Genomic DNA, 26,294 nt, shown 5'->3' with positions numbered 1-26,294 from the left:
GGACAACGTATGATTTGTTAATAAGTCAACAGGCGGCGTTAGGAGCGAACATAATAATTCATTGAATTATTTGAATATAGTATAATTTGTTTAAAATATAAATAATAAATAATAAAATTACTTTATTTAATTTTAAAAATATAGAAAATATAGTATACCTAAAGCTTTGCGCTACTCTACTGTATCCCCCAACTGTAACACATTTTTTTTAATAATTAAGTTAGTGGCGCTATATTCGTAGAATAATCATGAAGAAAACGCTTGTACCAAGAGCTAGTTCCTAGGAATTTCCCCATTTGTTTGATATATTGTTCTTTACATTTTTTTGTAAATATAATTTTTCTGAAATATTTCGGATACAAGGTTAAAAATAATAAACGAAAAACTAAAAGTTTTCATGATAACTTTTTCAGTTATAACATATTCAAGTTTTCTCAACAATATACAAATAACTTTACGGACACATTTCTATAAAAATCTAAGGTCTGAATCACTACAATCAATCCTAAACAAATTTCCATCAAAACTATTATTTAAAAGTGTAGGTACCCCACCAAAAAAAGTATCACATCATTTATAAAATTGCAAATATTTCTGATAGTATTTGGTTGATTAAAATTATTTCTTTCTGTCCCTTAACAATATTATTTTCAAGAATAAATATTAAAAAGAAATTCGTAAATACAGCTTATTGTTTAAGAAAAAAAAATGTTAATTGCTATTTTGTCTGGTTTTTATATTATCAGTCTTTATTTTACTTTTGTAAAAAGTATACAGTTTGCGTTTAATTTAAAATTTCCTATTAAATATTGAGTATGGAAGATAGTGACAATATAAATTTAAATTTAACGAGAGATCAAGTGGTTAGAATAATTTCCCTCATTTAAGACGGAAGGAGTCAGAGATATGTGGCAAATTAAGTGGGTATAAATCAGTCGACAGTATCACGAGTGGTAGTAACGTACCTATAGACTGGTATTTATGAAAGACGAGCTGTAACAGGTCGGCCAAGAGCAACTACGCATGTGGACAATAGATTTTTAGTCCTTCAGGCTTTGCGTCGAAGACATGTGACTGCAAGTCAACTTCTACATGACTTAGCCGAGACTCGAAATGTACGTGTGTCTTCAGAAACTGTTAGGCACATCTTAAGACAGTGTGGAATTAGGTCCAGAGTAGCTGCGACTGCCCCGAGACTTGAACACCGTATAGCACGTCTAACATTTACAAGAGAGCACGTAAACTGGAATATCGACGACTGGGGTAACATACTCTTTACGGATGAGTCAAGATTTTGTTTATACACTTTGGATCGAAGAATACCAGTTTATAGACGATATGGCGAGCGTTATTTTCAATGCAACCTAAGACCGGCGACAAACTTTGGAGGAGAATCTATTATGCTCTGGGGCGGAATATATCTTCCGAAATTGGGGTCAAACCGAATTGGTACAGCTAAATGGAGGATCCTTAACTGCTGATAGGTACATTAGAGAAATTTTGGAGATGCATGTTGTTCCTTACGCCCCATTTATTGGTAATGACTTTGTTTTAATGCATGACAATGCACGCCCACACGTCGCAAGAATCGTTACCGAGTACCTTCAAGAGGTAAATTTACAAATTTTGAATTGGCCAGCGCACAGCCCGGACTTAAATCTAATAGAACATGTTTGGGATCATCTTTACAGAAGGGTGAGATCTGGTAATGTGACGTCAGCGAATCTTCAGGACCTGCAACGGTTGTTAACCGTAGAATGGGATAATATCGATCAAGATTATGAAGATTAATTGGAAGTATGCCACAACGTTGTCTAGATGTTATAAGAGCTAGAGGAGGCAATACGTCTTACTAAATTGTCATTACTTGATAATTTCTAATCATTACTTGATTTTTATTTTTTTTTTATTCAACGCTGTTTGTGCACTTACTTCCAATTTATGAAATAAATTAAATAAATCCTTTGTTTTTTGTACATTCTGCATTTTTCTTTTCATACTTGTTACGTACTTAAAAAACAAAAAAAAACAACAGTAAAAAATCCATGTTTTAAATTATTTTTAATACAAAATTTGCAGTTTCATAGGTGATGCGATACTTTTTTGGTGGAGTGTATCTTAGCTAGTTATTTAATAAGATATATTAATATATTTTTTAAATTTATCTAGTAATGTGTCTATTTAGCGAATCTTGGTTAAAAGGTTGTAAGATAATATGACCCCAGTTCAAGAGTATTATTGATAACCATATCTATTTTTCAACTAAGTTTATTTTGGTACTTTTCTATAATTTAAAAATAATAATTGTAAGAGATAAGATTTTAATATTAAATAATTAAAGTATACATATAAAAACTAAAGGGCGTCGAAGGCCGACTTCTTCCTTTTTCATATTCCTATGCGTTGAAGTAGAGTTTAAAAGACACTATTTTCTGAATTTCTCAAAAAATCTCCTAAAATAACAACAACTAAAAAATATACAGAAAAATACTAGAATACAAAAAAAAACAGCATTTTTTACTGAAGATTTTGATTTTTTTTATTTATATAGGTATACTAAAAATTAAACGAGATATGATTCTTTAAAGGTTGTTGCATGCGTTTAGCAATATCTTCAAGCCCTTTCAGCTCGACCCTTTTAAAACGAAGGGATTGAAAAATTTAATATACACGTTTTGCCGTTTATTTTAAAAGCTTTATTTTAAATAGTAAGGATATATAAAACAGTGATAGATCAATACACTTCAGAAATGTGGACATTGAACAAAAAATATCGAGATACTCTAAAAATGAGCTAAAGGAAAGTATGACGAAAGATATCTGAGAGAGAATAATATAGAATGGGATTAGTCTATGGGTGAGCAATAGAAAAAAGGACCTAGGAGAGTTATATCCTAGCAATCTATAGAATGCAAAATGTAGGTTTTTTAAAAATAACATCGGTACTCGGTACGAGAAAAGCAAAGAGGAGGTCAACCGAGGATGAGGAAGAAAATTAAGATAAAGGACGATTTAAAGATACTGGACATTACAAACTTAAAAAAGGAGAATGAATGGATGTAAATGATTCGGCAACTAATGAAAATGTTATAATAATAGATGGAATAGGTACAGGGAACAATACTTAGTAAATGTAATATTGAAACATGCAAAGGCTAAGGCGGGATAAGATGGAAAAATTTGCACTCGGCTGGTTGTTTACTTTTGTTTGGGCACTTTGAAGTACATATTTATAAAACTACTTAGCAAAATTTTTAGCTCCCTAGGTTCCTTATCGCAAAAATTGTGTTTTTTTGAAAAAAAAATTCTCCTGGACGATTCTTTGCTTTAAAAAATCTGAAATATTTCACAAATATACATTTTAATGCCCAAAAACCCTGTGATTTTTTTCAGATTTTTTAAATTAAAATTGAACTGATGGTTTCTTTTGGATGTTTTGTTAAAGCTGTTTCAAGAGTCAGACCACATTAGTATATTTTCAGTTGTTTGCTATCCGTTGTTGAATGTCATAATTCCACATGTGGCTTGCTTTCGTACATGTTTTTATTTGGAATGCAGTGAGGTACGATTATCGAGGGAATTGGTAAAAGAAAAAGGACCGAAGTTTTTTTGAAGAGGATTTAAATTTTTTTTTTTTTTAATATACACTGAACGGCAAAAAAGTGCCCCCCCTATAAATTTCCGAAAATAAAAATTCATTGGAAGTTTTATGCACTGTATCATATTGCGTCTCAATTTAAATATTTATTGCGATCATGTATGCTTGTTTTTGACAGTTTTGACGTTTATGTTGTTGTTTTCTGTAGTAGCTGTTTATCTTCTAAGTTGAAAGCATTTAATTAAACAGTAATTTAGCTTTTCCAAACGTGGATTTCGACTAAGTGAATAATTAAGATATGGTGTTATCTACAGTAGATGTTGCTCGAATTATTACATTGCTACAAGACAGAAGAAGTCAAGTTTATGAGAGATTGGTACATACTCACGCCGACCTTGTTCCGGTTGTAAAAGAGTTACCTCGCAAAGAGATGATCGTTTTATTGTGATTTAGCTTTTAAGAAATTAAGAAATCAACTGCAATTGCTGCAAGAAACCGTGTGCAGGAGGTTTGAAATGTGAATGTAAGTCAAAGAATGGTTAGAAGACGCTTCGATGAAAGAGGACTAATAGCAAAAAGACCGACTATTAATCCCGAATTACAATCCAGACACTGTAGGAATCGATTAATTTTTGCTTGACAAAATCAACACTGGGATATACAGGATTGGAGCCGAATTCTCTTTACTGATGAATCGCCGTACTGTTTGAAGTCTAATATCTCCGACCTTCACCTCAAAATGAGATTGTTCGTTAACTCATCTAGAGTCCCGAGCGAAATTCATCTCCCTCCGTCTTTATGTCTTTGTACGTCCAATAGCTAGGACGAAATTTTGTTTGAGTGGTCTCTTAAATAATATAAATAACTATGGATTTATGGTATGCGTTCTGAAACACAATCCTATATCTTTTTATGGCGTATATGTTCCTGCTAGATCCAAGGTTTCTGTCTGTCAAGTACCTAGAGGGTAAAAAAAATTATATCCTTTCTGCACGCCAGTTTTTGAATAATTCAGGTTGTACACATTTTTTTATTGAACAGTGAAGAATATCTACGAACTAAATAACAGTGAAGTGATTTAATATTGGTCTTTTAATTATACTCAGTGACATTAGAAGTGTTACACCCAGGAGTAATTTCTTGAACTTCATTTTTTGGCAACAGAATGACTATATTTAGAACATGCTATGATAACAATACCAATGGTTTATCTCTTCTACTTTTTGTAAAAATAAAGTTTTATCTTCTAAATTTTTTTCTGAGAGACCGACTTGTGAAAACCGGTTCGTATAGAAATTTTTAGTTATTGTTCCTCAGTCTAATTGTATTCAGTGTAAGCAAATGCCTCGAGTTCGAATAAACCATAATTACCACCATTTTAGCGATTTTGACAGGGGTAGAATTATTGCGTATAAAGATATGGGTTTGTCGTATCGCGAAATTGGCCGTAGTGTTAATTGTACGGCAATGACGGCTATGCGTGTCTGTCGTGTGTGGACAAACTAAGGTAGAGGAACACGAAGAAGACCAACTGGTCAACCAAGTCGTACCACAGAGCGTCAAGATAAGTGCTTTAGATTACTGGCTCTGCGAGACCGTTTTGCTACTGCGCGTCAAATTGCTGACCAATGGTTTGGAGTACTACGTAGACCTGTTAGTATGCGTACACTATACCGTCGTATTCGAGCCTTTGGACTGGTTTCATTCCGCCCATGACTAGTGCTTCCTTAGATTACGGACCACGGTCATCAACGTTTGAATTAGTGCAGAGAACGGCAGCATTGGGTAGCAGAATGGCGTAATGTAGCATTCAGCGATGAATCACGATTCTGTTTAGGAATGCATAATGATCGTAGGATGGTAAGACGCCGCCGTGGAGAACGACGAGATATCGGGTTTGCTGTTGAGAGGCATGTATACAGGACAGTTGGAGTAATGGTTTGGGGGGCTATTGCCTATGGTAACCGATCACCATGTTGCTTGGAACGAGGTGCCACAAGCAGACATTGAACATCTCATTTTGTCTATGCCTAGACGTATACAGGAGTGTATTCAGCTACGGGGTCGCCAAACACATTATTAATTTTTTTTTGATTACTTGTTAATAAAAATTCTTGACAACGTTATCGTTTCATTCTTGATGTAAATCTACCATGCTGCCAAAAAATTAAGTTCAAGAAATTATTCCTTCTGGTTGTAACACTTCTAATGTCACTGAGTATATAATAGGTATTCTACCTAATAAACAAATGTATTTTTATGTGCACGAATTTCGAAATTTGGGATAAAGTATAATTTTATTTTCATATATTTCTCATTCATAATCTAATGCCATGATATAAAATGTTTGTTTTCTTACGATACGATTTTAATTTTAGTTTCGTATAAACACCTCTCCTGGTAATTGTAACTGTAACACAAATTGTTTAGTCTTTTCTGGAATGACGTAACTTTTTACCGTAGAATATTTTAATAACTTTTTGTTCCTTACAAAATAATAAAGGTTAACATTGTTTTAAATTTTTCATTTAATATTCTTTGAGCTTGTTTCCTTACGAGGATAAACTATTAACGATGGCGCCCATTTCATTTTAATTTTAAAGATAATACAAACAGATGCGATATTATTTTTGAAAGAACCGCACTCAAACTCTTCGACACGAGCAGATCGGCCTAGATTGCTTGTATATCGTAAGTAAATAGTTTGCTCAGGTTACAAGGGACCAATGGAGTTTTTGTCTTCGAAAATAACTTTCATACGATTCTGGTGTTTTTTAAGGCTATTTTAACAGGTAAGTTTTTGAAAAGTTTCGTAAGCTTGTTCGTGATTTGTGGGAAGTACGGGAACGAAGCATATTTTGTGGTTTGTTCAGGGGTGAAAGGGGAATTATTAATCTGTATTTTATTAGAAATGGACGCTAATGTTAGCTCGTTGGGTGTTTCAGTAATGGACTGTCCATAGCTTTTGAAATATAGAACAGTAGATTGAGATATTCTTCTTTGTAAAGCGGGTGTGTCAATGTGTGTAGTCTAAGGCTGAGCGCTTGTACCAGGTTAAGTTTATATCTGATTGGGTATGTCGAATGGCAATTTAAGAATCGGTTGCTAGCCATTTATTTTCTGTACCAGGTAGTGACTAATCTGTTATCAGGTGTGCGAATAGTTAAAATATATTCAATAAGTTTATAAGGATTACATAATATTATATTATCACATAATGATAAATCTCTGGCAGAAAGACAGCCATTATAGGAGTTAAATCTGATAGGTTTCCATGTATTAAGTAGCAGTAGATCAGAAGAGTCAATGAGATGTTTTATTAGATTATCGTATGTGTGTATTTTAGAGCTTCCCCATGCAGAATGGTGACAGTTCATATCCCCTAAAATTATTTTTCGGTGTGAAATTTGGTCAAGAAGGTTATTTAGTTCTTGTAGGTTTAGCTCGCTAGGATGTGGTAAATCAATGTTGCATATATTATGTTTTTGGTATATAATGCTCACTGCTACAGCTTCGAGATTAGTACTTAATGCAATTGGATTAGCTTCTAGGTATGTACTTACGAAGATAACTACTCCGCCACTGGCCTATTGTGCTACTCTGTTGTTTGGAAAACATTGATAATTTCATTTTCATTGATATATAAACTTGTTTAAAGTGAGTTTCTTGAAGACATAAGATCTTTGGGTATAATTCATTTAATAAAAGTTTTAACTGTTCTAAATGGGTATAAAACCCATAAGATTCCACTGTAAAATAAAGGAATTGGACATGTTAGAATTCTGCCTGAGATAATTGTTCATCTGTCTCTTCTGTGGAAGAGATATTATTGGGGTTTAGTTTATTTTTTAATCTAGTTATATTATTATTTAATATTGAATTTCATTCGAGTAATCTTTTGAAATTGTTTCAAGATGTTTGGCATATAAAGTATTTTCTAGAAAGTCACATATTTCATTATAGTTTAGGATATACGGTGTTGATCTGTTTTCTATTTTGTCTTTAATTGACTCTAGAGAAAGTAAAAGTTCTTCTCGGGAATTTCTGGTTGATTTTTTTTTGGTTTGCTTACTACAGGAAACGTAAATATCTGTGAATCGGTCTGTGGGGTATTTTTGAGGTGAAGATGAGGTGAACCTTTTTAGTCGATTAGAGACGTTTGTAGTAATTGGATTTGGTGTTATTTCTACTGGAGTAGGATTTCTGATGTTGTTTGAGGTTGATGATGTTAGGGTTTTAAGGGAAAATATTTCACTTCTATTACTTATGGATCCTGTCAGATTATCGTCAGTTTCCATAATTTGTTCTGTTTGGTTATTAGAGGATTTTATTGTAATTAACGTGTTTTGGGAAGTTTCTGGGTGTGCACTAGCAGTGAATGAATTAGCTTTGTCAGAACTTTGTTCTGTTTGGTTATTAGATGTATTTACTGTAGGTAATATGTTTTAGAAGTTTCTGAGTGTACATTAGAAGTAGTGGGGTTTGCTTGGTTAGAGCATTCAGTGTATTTTGAACAGTAGGACAAGCATTTGATATTACTAGTCTTTGAGCTGGAGATATAAGTCTTCTTATTTCTACTTGAGTTTCTTTTATATTAACATATTTGTGGGAATGTAGCAGTGAATCAACTGCATTTTTAGATGAAAGATATAGACATATTATATTTTTGGCAATTCTGAAAGCAAAAGATACGTTACGTGGACCAACTAGTGAACCAAGGCTATGATATAATCATGAACTTTAGTTCCTTAAATACTGGAAAGAACTATAGCTTGTTCTTTTGTTGGATCTTTGATTGTTTTGTAAACTCTGGAATATGAGAAGTGAGATGAAGTGTGAGTAGTATTTATAGTTTTATTCGAAGTCATAGTTGATTAATTTTAAGTCCGGCCCTATCACCGGTTCGAAAACCGGTGTGGATATTGACCCAAAAACTGGATTTGTTTCTATTTCTTCGTTACGTTATAGGTTATATTATTATGGACATAGATATTATGAAGTGATTTTTGGTACTCACGTAACGTTTACTAGATTGACTTGGAGATAGCACTATAACTATGCGTAGAAAGTAACAAAAATAATTTTTATCAGTGGTTGTATCATTTAAAAACTGATATATTTCAGAACGGTTTGCAACGTGATTTATTTTATCACTGTCAGGCCGCATTACTTAAGATATGAAAATTACCTATATTTTTGTCATTTCCCTGAACATACACTTAAAATGGGCCAAATGGAGTTATATTATATTATATTCTTATTAATTTTTTTTAATTCTGGAGATCGGGAGATTTTTCGAAGTTAAGGGTCTCCTTTTTCAGCTTGAGGAACCGTTTACTTATTACAAAAAACTAACTCCAACATCACTCTTTTTCTTCTTCTTGCTTAGTTATTTCTCTTAGTTGCTTTTATACATGTATTTCCTGTTCAGCCATGTCATTCTCGATATAAGTATCTGTGCCTTTCAATATTTTTAGTCATTGTTATTATTCGTTTTTTGTCGATTTGGTAATTTTACTACCACTACATCTTTGTTAAACCCTTAAGCTTCTCTGAAATGAAATTCTGTTTTTTCTCTCCCCATATTAACCATTTTGATTATTATATTATTGTTTCTTCCTTCTTATCTTATTTCTCTAATTTATCTTCTAGCGCCACGATTTTTCTTCCTAGTTTTTTCGTTTTTATTTGTTTCGCTGTTTGCCTTCAAAATAAGCTTATTTTTAATTTTCGTTTTTCCGGATTGTTTTTTTTTATTATCTTTAATTTCTTGTATTGTCCCTCTGTATTTTTATTTAGTAGTTGATCCATACTTTCTGTTTCTTATTTGCACGGAAAACCAGCTATTATTTTCTTCTTTTGTAGCGTAATTAAGGTAAACCGACCTTATAACGGCCCAGTTAAGGAATATTTGACTTGAAACGTAAATATTAAGGAAACGAAATAATAGAGAAAATGGATTTAAAGTATATTTGATAGCTTGATGTTTTCTTTATCAAAATAATTAATAAAAAAAATGAAAAATGTGTTTTTATTCGCCAAAAAAAAATTGTTTTCACTAAAATTAAAAAAACTTTAATTACGGCCTATGTTGAAAAATTAGTGGTAATTCCGGCCTAATGGTGATTTAATTGCGACCAGTATATCAAAAGAATTATCTTTTATTTTTTGTTTTAAACTGTACACGAAATTTTTTGTAAATATGTATTTTAATGTTTTCTTCACGGTAGGTATAAAAAATACAGAAGCATAAAAACATATTTTTTATATAAAAGAGGCATAGAAGAACTAAATATAATAAAACGATGTACATACGTAATACATTTTGAACATAAAAAAACAACCAAAAATACTTTCATAAGTTACTTAGCAAGTCTTTTTTTTCATTTATTGCATAAGAACAAAGTGCTATGAAAGACCTACAAATTATTTATCTCAGGCTCAGGTAGAGAAAAAAGATCCCTTTTCTTAATGTAATGAGGCGGTGCAATTAAACAAACAATTTTTTGATAAGAGTAACCTATTTTTCCATAGCTTTGATTTTGAATTTATCTTTTCTTATTTCTTTTACTACTCCTGAAAAATGTTTCTGCTCGTAAACTACAATGACGTAGTCACATAGTTCGTAGTCGTCCACTTGTTAGCTTTCGGCTTTCTAGTTCTTTCAGCTGTTTTTCTCCCAGAACCAACATTTTTGTTTAAAATTTCATTTTCTTTTCATTTGCTCCATCTTTCCCTCCTCTTTGTTTTTCTTCATTCTCAATGTTTAGGTTTAATTTCATAGCTTTTGGAAATTTTAATTTTTTCTGTTCTCTTGCCATCAGATTCTGTTTTTTTTTGCATTTGCATGTTGCGTGCTTTTTTTCTTTTTCTTCAAGCTTTTGTTTTTCCTTGCTTTCTTTTTATTTTTTTTTTCAGCTTCTACTCTTCTCTGGTACTTGCAAAATAAAATTAATTTTTAAAAGGCGTTGGAAATTTTGGAGGAGTGACAAAATAGGATTAAGCAGAATTCATAGGAGATTGATTTTCAAAATAGGTTCAGAAATCATTACTATTTTGCGGCATGTAGCTTTGAGAGATCGGAATATAGCAACATCAAGCGGCTGTATGATATTTATGGAATTTGGAACTAGTGCTACCAAAATATTTTTTTTTTTTTTCGTTTAACCATTTAATAAAATATTTTGCGACATATTCATAAAACATTTCTGTATTCATCCATCCATTTTCATTGTATCCTATACCCTAACTATACCGTAACTAACCTATTGGCATAGTTGAAACTAAATGTTTTGGTAGCCTTGTATAGGGAAACAAAACCATTGGTAGTGGGATATCTCCACTAGCGGATATGATTGCTAATACGGTCAGACATTCTTTTTCGTCGTTAGCAGTTCTATTATATAAAGTTTTAGACCCTCTTTTAACTAACACTTGTTTGTAATGTGGAGCCATGAAAAAGGCTGTCTCGTTACAGTTAAATATATATTCGGCTTGGATCTTTAAATACATTTTGACTTAAATAATCATATACTTTCTTGAATCAATTTCTTATCCTTTCCTCTGTAACGAAGAAACGACTAGCTGTAAGATTTTACGATACACGAGGTCTTACTTCCGGATGCTGGGTTAGGAAATGTTAGTACCATCTATTTCCATAAATTTAATTCTTAAATGGATTGGCTCACTTTAGATTTTTAATGAGCACTGCTACGTCGCATGTCACGGGAAAACCCACGACAGCCAAAAACAATATCTATTTCGCGATTACTTTTTCCTCATTATGAGTTAAAACTGGTCTTCCAATATTTTCGGGCAGGTACAAGATGCTTTATAGGCAGACATGCTAGTTTTTATATCATTTAGGGTCCAATCCAGAAGATCTTGTGAATATTTTTTTCTTTGTATTGGCTTAGGTTTTAATTGTGACCATGATTCTAGAAAAAAAAATTAAATGTGAACAATTGAGTTTTTTTTTGTCAGGCTAAATTTGTCTAGGCCTAAATTGGAGCAAATGCGAAATATAATAAAATCTAATACCGCCCAGAATCAAATGAAATTATTTAATGTTTTTTTGTATATATATTTAGGGATTCTACAGTATTCACTGCCTTCCCTCGCTCAACCGTTTCCATCTCTCTCTGTTGTTCCATTCTCCATCGTTTAGTCCTCTCTTACTCATGGCGTCGTCTACTTCGTTCCTCCAGGATTTTCGGGGTCGTCCTCTTTTCCTCCTTCCTATGGGGCTCCATTCGGTTATTCTTTTTATCCATCTGCTGTCGCTAGCTCTTCTTACATGTCCATACCACTTTAGTCTTTTTTGTTCTATATATGTTAGTATGTCTGTTTCTATTGATGTTCTTTGCTTTATTTCGTCATTACTTCTCCTATCCATTCTTGTTACTCTGCAGCATCTTCGCAGGCATTCCATCTCTGTTGCTATTATCTTACTGCTGTTTTTCTTGTTTATGATCCAATTTTCGGCCCCATATGTCATAATACTTCGCACTAATGTTTTATAAATCTGCGTTTTTGTCTTCATATTTAGGTGTCTATCCCACCATACTGAGTTAAGTTGTCGGATTGCTGTTCTTGTTTGTCCTAATCTTTGTATAATTTCTTCCTCTGTTGTTGCCTTTTTCGTGATTATGAACCCTAGGTATTTGAATTTATCCTTTCCTTTGATTGTTACGTTGTCATCAATCTGTAGATCTTCTATGTCTTCTTCACTTGTAGATAGGTACTCTGTTTTCGCGAGGTTAATATCTAGGCCAGCCTTGGTATATTCTTATACCTATATGTTTTTTTGTAATTAATTAAACGTCAGACTATATAGTTTAACTTGAGCAAGTTACAAAACAAAGTTAATTTTTTTGGGAACAAATTCGAGATTTGTTCAATTTTCTACCATTAGAAATAACCACCTGACTTTCATAGTTGTAAACTTCCTTTTTTGCTTTTATAGAAAAAAAAAGTAAGGGACGGAATTTGATAGTACGTTTTTGTTAATATTTTTTTAAAAAAATATATTACTTTTATTTAATAATTTTTGATATTAAAGAACAAAAAGTTGAATTAAAAAAAACCACCAACCTTCGTAATTAGGGCCCATTGGGCCGGAATTGGTTTAGCTACTAAAATTGTGCCCCAATACCGGCCTAATCTATTTTTGTAAATTCTACTTTGTTTTGGCACAAAAACTAAAGTTTTTTATAAAAAATACAACTATTAACCATTTCTAATGAACAAATTACTGCATATAGGTGAAAAAATATTTTCTGTAATAATTTGCAAGCAAATATTGTAACCAATGAATTTCTCAATGCTTACCTGAAACATTAAGAATTGACGACCGCTCTCGCACTGATTGGGTCGCTTGAATAAATTGAACTGACTAAAACAAAAACTAGAACATGTTACCCCACTATTTATACATAAAAAATAGCCTAATAAATTTCTCGATAGGATACACACGCGCCGTAGTATTAAGTTTACCCAACTTAAACGTAGTTACAAAATAATTTCAATTTGTTGAATATACCGGATTTACATCACGACCGTTAATAGGTAGGTTTACCTTAACGCTTATCGTTAGTTGGCGTTGAAAAATATTATTTTATTTGTTCATTGGTTTTCTATTTTATAACGTTAAAAATATTATTATACAAGAATATTATTTAAAATCAATCAATGTTGTACAAATAATCTACAACATTAAAAATATCCATACGATTTATACTAAAAATGTTTTTTTTTTCAGAGCTCTCCTATTCGGTATGGAGATATCTCTATGGTTGCTGCTTCAAAATATAGGATATTTGATCATGTTAGCTGTAATGATATATAACGCATGGTTTCTGGTTTCTGCAGTTATCGGAGGAGCATTAGGTTATTTTATTTTTGGACAAATGTTTATGAAAATTAACTTGCAGAACTGTCATATAATGCGAAGTGCATATTGCGGTCAAATTTGCGGAGAACTTCCAGGTAAACTTCATTGTTTTAAAATGATAAGGTTTATTGTTGATTATATTACTTTATATAAAGTAAACATAATAATGATAAAAATAAACTCAAATTAAAATCCACAAGGAAACTAAGTTCTTGTAGCTGGTTGTTTACCATGTATCACAAAAAATTTATTTAAAATCCTTTATAAAAGGTATATAATTAAAACACCCAAGTAGATGGGTAAGGTGGGTTCTCGACCACTTTTCAAGATGAGGGCCGTGACGTCAACAGAATGCAAGCTTACGTGTCCTCGTGTCTCTAGGCCACGCCCCCGGCCAATGCTGACGTAGAAACACCCAAGTCGTATACCGATGTCACGTCCCTCGACCAATGGTGGCATAGGAAAGCCTCCCAAGTAAACACCTGACCAATGGTGACATAGGAACGCTGCCCTCGTGACGTTAGACCGTATCCTCAACCAATGGTGATATAGAAACGCCCATTCGTGACGTTGGAACGTATCTACGACCAATGGCGGCATCATGGCCGATCGTTCGTCCTCGTGTCTCGAGTTTCTGAGCAATGGTGACATAGGAAGGCCCCCCAATGGGGACGTGTGCATCGACGTCCAATGAGAACGATGTGCATCGACTAAAGGTGGAGGCGCCCCAAAATATTAACGAAAAGACGACCCCCATTCCACCAATAATAACGAAGATACGCCTCAACATACACCAATGGCGACAGCCGAAAAGAAGACGAATTGACAGCCGAAAAGAAGACGAATTGAAAGCCGAAAAGAAGACGAATTGACGTTGACAGAAAAAGAGAAGAACTGTGTAATTTTAATCAACCTCGTGTATATTTTATAGATGATGATTAGCATAAGAACTTCCAAATTTTCTCAATCTCGTATATAATTAAACATATAAAATACGTATACATTCTACCATCGACGGAAAATAAAAAATATAACGCGAAATATTGCTAACTAGAACGTTTGATGACGTCACCGGATGTTATTGCATTCCAATCGTTATTTTCGTTCCCACGTCGAAAAGTTTCCGGTATATTGAGAAAATTGTGCACATTCCAATGTAAAAACATTGGCTGGACCCTGGTCTACCTGGCCTTTCGGTATACGACCGTTAGCGGAACCGCTACCCCTACGAGTCCGACACCAATTGAAGGTGGCGTGATCTCCCAGGTTTGACTTAGTGGTTATATTGTAATATATTTTTAAATTTACTGCAGCTTAGTAATACTTACCCTAAACATTTTGGGTATCCTAGAGGCATAAACACCCTCCTCCAAATATTGTTCTAATACCCTTATCAAATAATTTGCAGCTTGTTTATTAAGCCGGAAATGCTGCCTAAATTCAGCATCACTTAGTGAAAAAGGATTTTGAGTATCCCGTAACATTCTTCTTAACCTCCGTTGTGAGCGTCGGATATCTATCCTCTCTAATTCCTTCAAAACCAGCAAATGTCCGTAAAATGCAGCCATATTTATACTTTTTGCCTCAGTTTTCCTGGCAAGAATCAAAACACAACACCGCCTAAACTGAACCCAAGTTCACTTCTCCCAGTCCAGCCAGTCATATCAGATGAATTTCGACTAGAAATGAAATTTCAACCACTTTCTTGAAGTTGAAATTAATTTCGATAAATCGAAAATTATTGACGTCTATTGGTTGTTTCAGCTGAAATCCACAAGGCTCACAAAGTCGCATTTCGACGTCGCCATATTAATTTCGACATGTTTTGAGTCGAAATCTCAATTAGAATCAGGTCCATGGTTCATGGATTTTACTGTTAACAATAATTAGTAATGAATGTATCTCTGACGATTAATAGCATTATAAAATTTTTTGTAAATCGCAAATGCGAATCATCTTGCATTAAATTAAATATGTAAAAAGGAAAACTGTTAAAATAAAACTAAAATAAAACTTAATCTTTTATTTAAAAAAATCTAAATTACATAGGTAATATCTTTTCACAAAACCATTGTCGAAGGTGGTCCACATTTATCGAGGAGCAGGAAAATAGTCCAGCGACGTGGCAGGAGTCTGCATGAGCAAAGTTTCCACTAAAGTAAGGTGAACCACCAAACTTGCAAACATCAATAATTACGGGAAATACGCCAATCATGTGACACTTCTGTTTTAAAAAATCTGCTTTTTGTTCTCTTCGAACGTAAATGTAGTCGTCAGCATACAACAACTTGGATTCAAGTATTTTATTAATTTCGAAATATTCGACATCTCCATTAGAATACCGAAGACCATGCACGTTTTTCTTCAAGTACGCAGCAGTTTTTGGAGGTTTACTAGTTGACAGCGCACTTTACAGATCCCGTCTCACGAGCAACTAATAGGTTTAAGTACAACTCCCTTCGTGAAGGTACACAGGCGTGAATCCGTGCGGGAAAAAGTCGACCATCCTTTTTATACTCCGTAAAGGACCATCAAATATTCAAAGTTAAGATATGTCAGGTATATTAACAAAGAAAAAATCAAATTAAATACATTTTTAGAGTATATATAGTTATAGAGTATATTTAGTTTTAGAGTATATACTTTGGATGTCGAAATTGAAAGTAAATATATTATTTTATATGAAAGAAAAACTCAGCCATCGAGTAAAGATATGATTACCACAATACGCTACGGAAACTCAAGCTGACAGATACGAAAAGCCATAATACAAATAATATAGTAGGAAAAATATTTAAGTATAAAATGGAAATAAAAACAATAAAAATGCTTAAAAATAATTTATATATATATATATATATATATATATATATATATATATATATATATATATATATATATATATATATATATATGCCAACAAAAAATTACTCCAAGTATACAGTCGTTTAATTATTAAATTTATTGATAACTCCGTATAAAAATCATACATAGATCATAAAAATCATAGAAAATATAGCTCGATACACACCAGATCAATAGTGTAAGTGAAAATATGAAATATCAAGCAAACAATTAAAATACAGTGTGTGTAACCGTACGGTAATATTAAAAACCGCAATAAGAATCCGAATAACGACTAATAGGTATTTATCAACTTGACACAATCAATACAATAGAAAATTTATAACCAAACAGAACCAATTATTGTTGATATTTAGGCATATATACATACAAAATTAATGAACCGAGAAAAGTTTTAACAATTAGTTCTGTAGACATAATATTAAGATGAAGTCTTTTCGAAAAAACGAAGTCAATAAACTAAAATTAATAACAGGGACAATACAACAAATAAACATAAATTAATAAATACTTAGTTTAGAGATTAAAATAATAATATCGCTTACCTTAAATATGATCACTTTTAAACATAATCACAAAACAATAGCTTTTATATATCACCCACACACATCCGCTAGCTTCCAATATTAAAATTAAACTGACTAATTCTGTGGAAAATATAACGAGCATAGCCAATAAATTAAAATTACCTCATTGAATCTGCAACGATAAGTGCTAATAATTAACAAATAGATCACAGAATGACGGTATTAGATTTTTGCTTTGATACAGTGCAGCAACAACCGTTGATACGTATTTCGACCTCCTTAAGTCTCTTCAGAACGGTATAGCCACTGCTCTGTGGCTATACTAGAGCAGTGGCTATACCGTTCTGAAGAGACTTAAGGAGGTCGAAATACGTATCAACGGTTGTTGCTGCACTGTATCAAAGCAAAAATCTAATACCGTCATTCTGTTTTATTATCTACTTCGTTGGAAGTACGAGAAACCGAATTCACTACGAATTTTGACTAGGATGAACGGCTTGTGGAATGCAATTTTAGATTCCCTTGCCGAGTAATTCATCCAGCTGTTTGTTTCGCAAATTTTAGGAAACACAGTGGTTAAGATTTGAATTCGGTTTCGCTAAGTAGAAATCGTTTGATTTCTCTTTTTGTTTAACAAATAGATGTTAATAATTCGACAAATATATTTACACCTGTTTGCCGTATGATATCATCATAGCTCTAGAGGGGAACGACAGTTTGTAAAAATAATTATAAATATCAAGTAATTTATTCAAAGATAAATAATATTTGCAATTTGCAGGTGACTAGAACAGAAAGCTATGAAATACATGGCGATAACGCTAGCCCAATAATATGAGAAATGGAAACTTAAAATACTTGTTTGAAATAAGCTCATAAGGAAAAAGAAGAAGTTTAATATATATGTTAATACCTATAAAAAATGCTCTTGTATAGTTGGTGAAACGTAAAAATTAACTGTAATAAAATGAAAACAGATTCAAAAAGACTAAATAAATAATACAAATAGTAGATGATAAACAATAATAAAACACATACAAAATAAAAAACTATACCTAAAAGTCTCAAAGTTTATCATAAAAACATAAACATCATAAATAACATAAACATCGTAATTATATCTAGGAAAATAAACAAGATGAAATAAAAATAAAATATGTGTACAAAAATGTTACGCATTAAATAACAAAAACCCATAAAATCACGAAGAAGTTTAAATTACAAACGGCGTATAGACATATCAAAAAAATAAGTATTCCTAAAAATACAAATCATACATAAAGATGACTAAAAAATTGCGATAAAAAACATAAAAGTCTTATAAAAAAAACATACATATAGTAAAGCAAAAAACTAACACAATATAATACATAAATAAACTATTAACGATAAAATATATAAAGAAAATTTAAGAAATCGGGAAAAGTGGAATTAAATACAGATTTCGTTTTAGAAACCGAGATAATTACTAACGAAATAACACTTAGTTGATACAAACATAAGAAAACGAATATGAAAACATGAAATTGAAAACGAATTATTTTGTAATAACAAAACATCTGACGCAAAATAGAAACAGTATATTTTTCAAGCAAAAAGTTAACAAATAAATGACACAAAAATAAAACAAATACCGAAAAACATATAAATCAGACACCAGATATAAAAAGTACATTAGATACGAAATAAGCATTTTGCCAGCAAAACTGCTGACACACAACACATATAACAAAATTAAATAAATATCTAAAATACAGAAAAGGCAAAGATATTAGAATCAGATCTAAAACCTTTATACATGAATCATTCGTATATGGTAAAAAATAATTCAGTATGTATGTACAAAAGCCAACGTCTACGTGTTGGAAAAGCCAAACAACGTAATGCGATAAAAGTAATATAAAACCCGTTTATTTAAATTACTGGGTCAAAATATATTCACAATTAATTAATAGAACACGTAAGCCATAACTGGAAAAAAGTAATGAATTTAACGCTTATACATTTAAAGATACAAGAAAGTATCAGTATTACCAACACCTTTACAATTAGCATAATGTACATGTTTTCCAGAACAAATTTATTTAATAGAGAAAGGCAAAGTATGACATATTAAACAATTAGTTGACAACAATAACCGTAGATAGATATCATCATTTAATAGCAAGTTTTAGCTGCAAACATCCGAAAATCTTGAAAACCCCATCACCACTTTCCGCACTAACACACTAAATACCTTTGAATAATGCCAATGCCAAGTTATCGCATTTAGCAGTAAATCATGATCCGATTCTAAAACAATTTTAGAAATAGTAGAATTGACACCAGTACAGTGTCAAATTTGTGTTACAACACATAACATGCTCAATACTAGGTGTTTGCAGAGGATAATATAGAAAAAAAATGACAAAAACAGAGCTTATTGGAAATAACCGGAGTCATAATAAAAAAAGTATCCCAAACTAAAATAGTTATGATTGTTAGACGTATAAACAACCAGTCGAATCCTAACATGTGACACATCAAATGAAAGGGTATAACAATTATTTTCTAAACTGTTATGGCCGATTGGTGTGATAGGATAAATTTAAAATTTAATTTCCTAAAATTTTATTTTATAATTTTTAATTACCCCCGTATAATTACTAATAAAAATTTTCATACATCGCAATAATTCCTTGAAATATTATTTATAAAGAAAATGTGTTTAAAGCAGTTTGCTGTCGAGAACTCTGACATCACCGGATGTTATTACATTTCATTCGTTATTTTCGTTCCCACGTCGATAAGTTTGCATATACGGTACACGCAATTTTCTTTTTGACGTGTCTAAAGATTGTTAGATTCATAGAATGATGCCACCGTAAAAAATGTGTTTATTACTACACATACATAGTGTATGTGTAGTAGATGCCTACAATAGAGAGATGTGGAAGAAGGAAGAGGAGGCCTATGTCCAAAATTGGACAGCAAACGCTGTATAGATAGACAGATAGAATTATTTTGCTAATATTGTTGCTTTGCGAAAGCAACAGAAAGATTGCGAATAAATATGTCGAATCTAATTTTATATTTTATGATTTGACCGAGTAATTTAGGTGGCATTTATACTTTATATACTTCTAACAATCATAGCTATTTTAGTTTTGGATACTTTTTTATTATGACTCCGGTTATTTCCAATGAGCTCTGTTTTTGTCACTTTTTTCTATATTATCCTCTGCAAACACCTAGTATTGAGCATGTTATGTGTTGTAACACAAATTTGACACTGTACTGGTCTTCTAGCATACTAATTCTACCATTTCTTAAAATATTTTAAGAATCGGACCATGATTTACTGCTTAATGCGATAACTTGTTGGCATTATTCTAAGTTATAAGTGTGTTAGTGGTGAAAATGGTGATGGGGTTTCCAAGATTTTCGGATGTTTGCAGCTAAAACTTGCTATTTATTAGATGATGATATCTACGGTTATTGTTGTCAACTAACTGTATACTATATTATGCTTTGCCTTTCTCTATTAAATAAATTTTATGTGGAAAGCATGTACATTATGCTTATTGTATAGGTGTTGGTAATACTGATACTGATACTTTCTTGTATCTTTAAATGTATAAGCGTTAAATTCAGCACTTTTTTTCCAGTTATGGCTTACGTGTTCTATTAATTAATTGTGAATATATTTCGACCCATTACTTTAAATAAACGGGTTTTAAATTACTTTTATCGCAATATGTTGTTTGGCTTTTCCAACACGTGAACTTTGGTTTTTGTACATACATACTGAATTATTTTTATCCATATACAGTGTAGGTAAAACTTACTGTATCTTACGTGAGATGGTGTGAGAAACACCTATTTAAAATGAGAGAGGTATATTAGGTCAACCCATTATATCGTCGAAATAGCATTAGTGAAACTAAGAAAAGAGGAGAAGTTCAAATTGCCAAACTTATTGGTTTTATTTGACCTGTTGTCTTTTTAGCATTTCTAAGATAATCAAATTTGGGCGAATCGATTTAAATGGCAGCTTACTGTTTTTTATTTTAAATTTGCCACAATTTTTCTTTACAATACCTAAGTTTAATTTAACATTTTGATTTCCACTTCGGAAATCGTTTTATGTAAATAAAATTTATTAATGTTTGGTATTTTAAGTACGATTTCCGAATTGGAAATCTAAACATCAAAATAAGCTTATTTAAAGTCACATTGTGCCTTATTCGCAATAAAAATAATAAATTGAAATATCAAACCACAATAAAAAACCTTCTTACAAAATTATTTGGCAACTTCGAGCTCTAAAATAAAGACGTTGAACTACAAACTGTGTTCGTAGTTCTCTAACGAGAAAAACAGTAGAGGTGAGTCGTTGACGTTTTTATCGTTAATGAAACTGAACTGCTTTTCGTAAACAAGTAACAAGTTGAAAAACTAATATTTAAAATATTTAAGCGAGTACATAAACAAACATGCTTTCTTGAATCAAAGAAAAATATACTGAAATACTTTCAACAGCTTTTCAAATTTATTGTAGTTGATTTATAACTAAGTTTTTCTTTGCAAAATTTGCATACAGCCTTCTCACTGTTAATGTCTTTCTCAAAGTGATGCCATAAAATACTAACATACGCGCAGACATGTTAAACACACGATTAGTTAATAAAGTAAATATTTAGTACTCACAGAATAAATTCACATTTACATTAGACAAAACACCAACTCCAAATAAAAATTTAGTTTGCTGAATTATATAAAACGTGAATCGGGGGCTCCAATGTGTTAATATTTCAAATTAAAAATAATCGATCATTGCAAAATTCAGAAAGACGAGCATAAAAGCTGCATCTTCTACAAATGTGCATTTTTTTAAAATACAATTATTACGCTTGTACTAGGTAAATGATTTTAACTAAGAAAAATACTTCTTAATTGAATATTTAAAATAAATAAATTCTTTAACGAATTATCAATAAAGATTTCAGCTTCAGAACTAGTTGGCTTCCCAGTGAGAAAACGTAGATTCGTTAACGACAAATAAACGGTTAAATAAAACAGTTCGGTGATTCAACGCTCATCTCTACAGAACAGGACTAGTGATAATATGTCAAGGGTAATCACGGTAGTAAGTTGTTCTTTCATAAAGCATAATAAATAAACACAGTCACAGTCAGTAGGTCAGTATTAGTAAAGCATTATGAGGGAGCAGGTGTATTGTATTAAATTTAAACTGGACGAAAAATTTACGCCTTTTAATTAAAAATGAGACATTATTTGGTATTTTCCAAATAATATCTTTGAAACTATTTTCGTTTAGATTTTTTGGAGGTACTAAGTGTAAAAATAAGAATTAGTTCTATAAAAATGAAAGAAAAAAAGATAAAATTAGTATAAAATTTGTTTTATAAAAATGAAATCAAATAAAAATAATTCCAACACTACTGTTTAAATTAAAAATAACTCCAAACAATTAGAAATTCTAAACCAAATTCTTAGGTAATTAAATGTTCAAACAGACCACCAAGTTGTAACAAACAGTAACCAAATCTATTATACAAAGCATTCCTCATGGTGTTGAGTTCATCTGCCGATATGTTTTGGCTAAGTTGGATTATCTTTTCCTTTAGTTCCTCCTTGGTGGCTCGCTCGAACTCATGCCTGTACAATTTTGTTTTTAGCATCCCCAAAAATAAAAATCTAGAGGAGCTAACTCAGGTGACCGAGGGGGCCATTTTATTGTACCGTCTGTACTAATGACACGTTCAGCAAAAATTAACGATAAATAGTCTTTAACGACTTTTGCATTATGTGCAGGACAGTCGTCTTGTTGAAACCAAATTTCGTTGAAGTTAATTTAAAGACGTTGAAGATGAAGACGAAGAAGTGCAGGAATAATTTGATTTTGCAGTAATTGGAGATATTTGACTGCGTTTAAATTGCCTTCAATGAAAAAAGGACCAATAATATGGTCTACCAAAATTCCAGTCCAAACATTCAACTTTTGTGGATACTGCGTACGCACAGACACACTCAAATGCTTATTCTCCTGAGACCAATAACGTACAGCGGATGAATTATGTTTCTTGTGAATTGTGAAGGAGGACTCATCTGTAAACAAAATATTATTTGCATTGCATTTCTCCATCATTATTTCACAAAATTGCATCCGTTTAAATTTATCATCAGGAAATATTTCTTGAGTTGTCTGCACTTTATAAAAATGGTAGTTGTTTCTTTTCAAAATATTCCTCACTGTTTTTGCATTCAAATCAACTTCATCGGCAATTTGTTAACTTGAACACGGCGTCGCTTCAGCCAACGCACAAACTTGAATTTCTCTAATTTCTCGTTCTTGAGAAATTTTGTTTTCGCGAGGTTGATCTGATGGGCAACATTTTATACACCTGTCATTAGTACAGCCAAACTTTTCAAATTGATGAATAATGGCTAATACAGTTTTTTCTATAGGTATTGGCCTATTTTCAAAAGCCATAATAAATAAATTGATAGTTTCTTGTACTGAATTGCCCCCAAAGTACCATTTTATTATTTGTACCCGTTCTTCTGTTGTATAAACAGTCGGCATAATTATTTCTTATCTTCACACTTACAAAGTTACCTCCAAAAAGAAATACATAGCTGTCGACAGGTGGCTTCTCTCGTCTCGACGAATGGCGATGTTGCCAAAATTATCTTATATTATTCAAAATTGGGTTACAATTTCGTCAAATAAAAATGTGAATCTGTAAATTTTTCATGGATTTTAGAAATTTTGGACCAGTATTTGTGTAAATTAATGTTTCATTTTTAATATCATCATTAAGTTTTGAATGGCAATATAACCGTACCACTGATCGCCAATTTTTTAAATCAATTCAATGTTTTAATTCAAATATGTAATAAGGCAACCCTGTCGCGTATAAGCTAAGCTGGATCGGAAATTCGCAAGACGTTCGTTAATGCGCGTGTCTAAAAAATGGGGAGGGGAGATCAAGGGGAAATATATTTGTTTTCTTTGTCTATTCGCTGAAAATATGATTTTATATCTGTGTTAGATATCCTGTTAAATTCTACCATACCGACCATAAACTTTTACCTACACTGTATGAATGATTCATGTATAAAAGTTCTAGACCTGATTCTAATATCTTTGCATTTTCGGTATTTTTTATTTTTGTGTTATTTATTTGTTAACTTATTGCTTGAAAAATATACTGTTTCTATTTTGGGTCAGATGTTTTGTTATTATAAAATAATTTGTTGCCGTTAAATTTGAGCTGCTTTCATGACCTCATATTTGTTTTCTTATGTTTGTATTAACTAAGTGTTATTTCGTTAGTAATTGTTCTCGGTTTCTAAAACGAAATACGTATTTAATTCCACTTTTACTGATTTCTTAAATTCGCTTTATATATTTGATCGTTAATAGTTTATTTGTAATTATATTGTGTTCGTTTTTTACTTTACTATATGTATGTTTTTTTTATTTATGTTTTTTATCGCAATTTTGAGTCATTTTTATAAATGATTTGTATTTTTCGGAATACTTATTTTTTTATATGTCTGTATGCCGTTTGTAATTTAAGCTTCTTGGTGGTTTTTATGGGTTTTTGTGATTTAATGCGTAACATTTTTGTACACAATTTATTTCATCTTATTTACTTTCCTAGATATATTTACGATGTTTATGTTATTGTTCTGAAGCTATTTTCTTGTGGCATTTTAAAGTAATTACTATTTAAATGAGAATAAGCCACAATTAAAGGTTAAAATACGTTTATTGACGTGTCAATTTCCACTTCGAAAATCGTTCTCCAAATACAAACATTAGTAAATTAAACAAATTTTGTTTTCATTCAAATTCAACATTTCAACAACATTCAAAACAACAAACACGTTGAGATCTATTTTGTCCAAAACCAAACCTAACAATGAACAAGAAAGGACAAGGAATTGCATGTATAAAATACCTTGTGAATGCGATCAGTTTTATTTAGGTGAAACATCAAGGCCATTAAATGTTAGAATAAGTGAACATCAATCCTATATTAAAAATAGAGAATTTGATAGATCTCAAATATGTAAACACGCATGGGATAATGAACATAGGGTTCAATGGAATGATTCAAATACAGTCCTAAAAGAAACGGATGGTAAAAAGAGAAAAATCAAAGAAGCGGCTCTAATTATGCTAAATGAGACCAATTGTGTCGCGAATTCCTCGGCAGAATGTAGTAGGATCTGGTTGCCCATATTGAAAGAGGAAGTTATTAAAAGGAAAATACCAGTATTGGTAAATCAGTAACATATAGAGAATACATCATTTATGTTTTTTAAATAAAAAGCATATAAAATCGGAATTTGGTGTTTATTGAAGGTAAACTAAATTCACGATCAAATACTTACCATGTCGGGATAGTATTATGAGGTTTTTTTCCTGGTTTTCCCCTCATAATTTACTATGGAATCACTAACAGGAGAATTTTACTGTCATCATGGCATGTATTTGTCTTTTTAAAGACGAATTACATGTTATGATCTTTTCTGACGGATATTCTCAAGTTAAAGTTGATTTCATGTAATCGAATGAACTATCTTATAAGTAAAGTCGTCCCAGGAACGCAACTCAACAATATTGGTAATATTATTTTAAAGTCATCTACTTTAAAATGTATAATGTATGTCTGAATTGTCAATATAGATGAGTCAGATAAAATTAAATTAAATGAAGAATTTTTCACTAAGTAACAAAAAAACAAAATTTGTTTAATTTACTAATGTTTGTATTTTGAGAACGATTTCCGAAGTGGAAATTGAAACGTCAATAAACGTATTTTTACCTTTAATTGTGGCTTATTCCCATTTAAATAGTAATGGTGTTTATGTTATTTAGGATGTTTATGTTTTTATGAGGAACTTTTAGACTTTTATATACGTTTTTTTTGTATGTATTTTATTATTGTTTATCGTCTACTATTTGTATTATTTGCTTAGTCTTTTGAATATTTTTTCATTTTATCACAGTTAATCTTTACGTTTCACCAACTATACAAGAGCATATAGGTATTAAGATATATATTAAATTTCATCTTTTTCCTTATGAGCTTATTTCAAAGCAGTATTCTAAGTTTCCATTTCTAATATTATTGGGCTAGCGTTATCGCCTTGTATTCCATAGCTTTGTGTTCTAGTCAGCTGCAAATTGGTATGTATACAGATAGATATATATTATTTAAATATACCCCATATGCTGAATATATTTTATTAAATCTTAAGTTACCGAGATAAACCAAAATTACCGAGAATACTTATATAACATATATCTTGTTAATAATGTTAGAAGTCACACTTTCATTACATTATACTTTTTTCTTGTTTTTTCTTGCTTTTCAGCAATATGTCGTGATAT

The 26,294-nt window shown here is 31.5% G+C and overlaps 1 protein-coding gene across 3 annotated transcripts in view; it reads left to right on the top strand.

Moving 5' to 3' along the window:
- Window positions 1-26,294, top strand: part of LOC140451164 (uncharacterized) — a 184,367-nt gene that overhangs the window by 55,918 nt on the left and 102,155 nt on the right. For all 3 annotated transcript variants that reach the window (XM_072544900.1, XM_072544904.1, XM_072544907.1), the window contains exon 2: window positions 13,359-13,585. In XM_072544900.1, coding sequence (XP_072401001.1) covers window positions 13,359-13,585 — 227 coding nt within the window. The remainder of the gene's footprint in view (window positions 1-13,358; window positions 13,586-26,294) is intronic.

The sequence above is a fragment of the Diabrotica undecimpunctata genome, chromosome 1, assembly GCF_040954645.1.
Source record: "Diabrotica undecimpunctata isolate CICGRU chromosome 1, icDiaUnde3, whole genome shotgun sequence".
Classification (NCBI taxonomy): domain Eukaryota; kingdom Metazoa; phylum Arthropoda; class Insecta; order Coleoptera; family Chrysomelidae; genus Diabrotica; species Diabrotica undecimpunctata.
The sequence above is the reverse complement of the archived record's forward strand: the minus strand, read 5'-3'. Positions and strand labels throughout refer to the sequence as shown.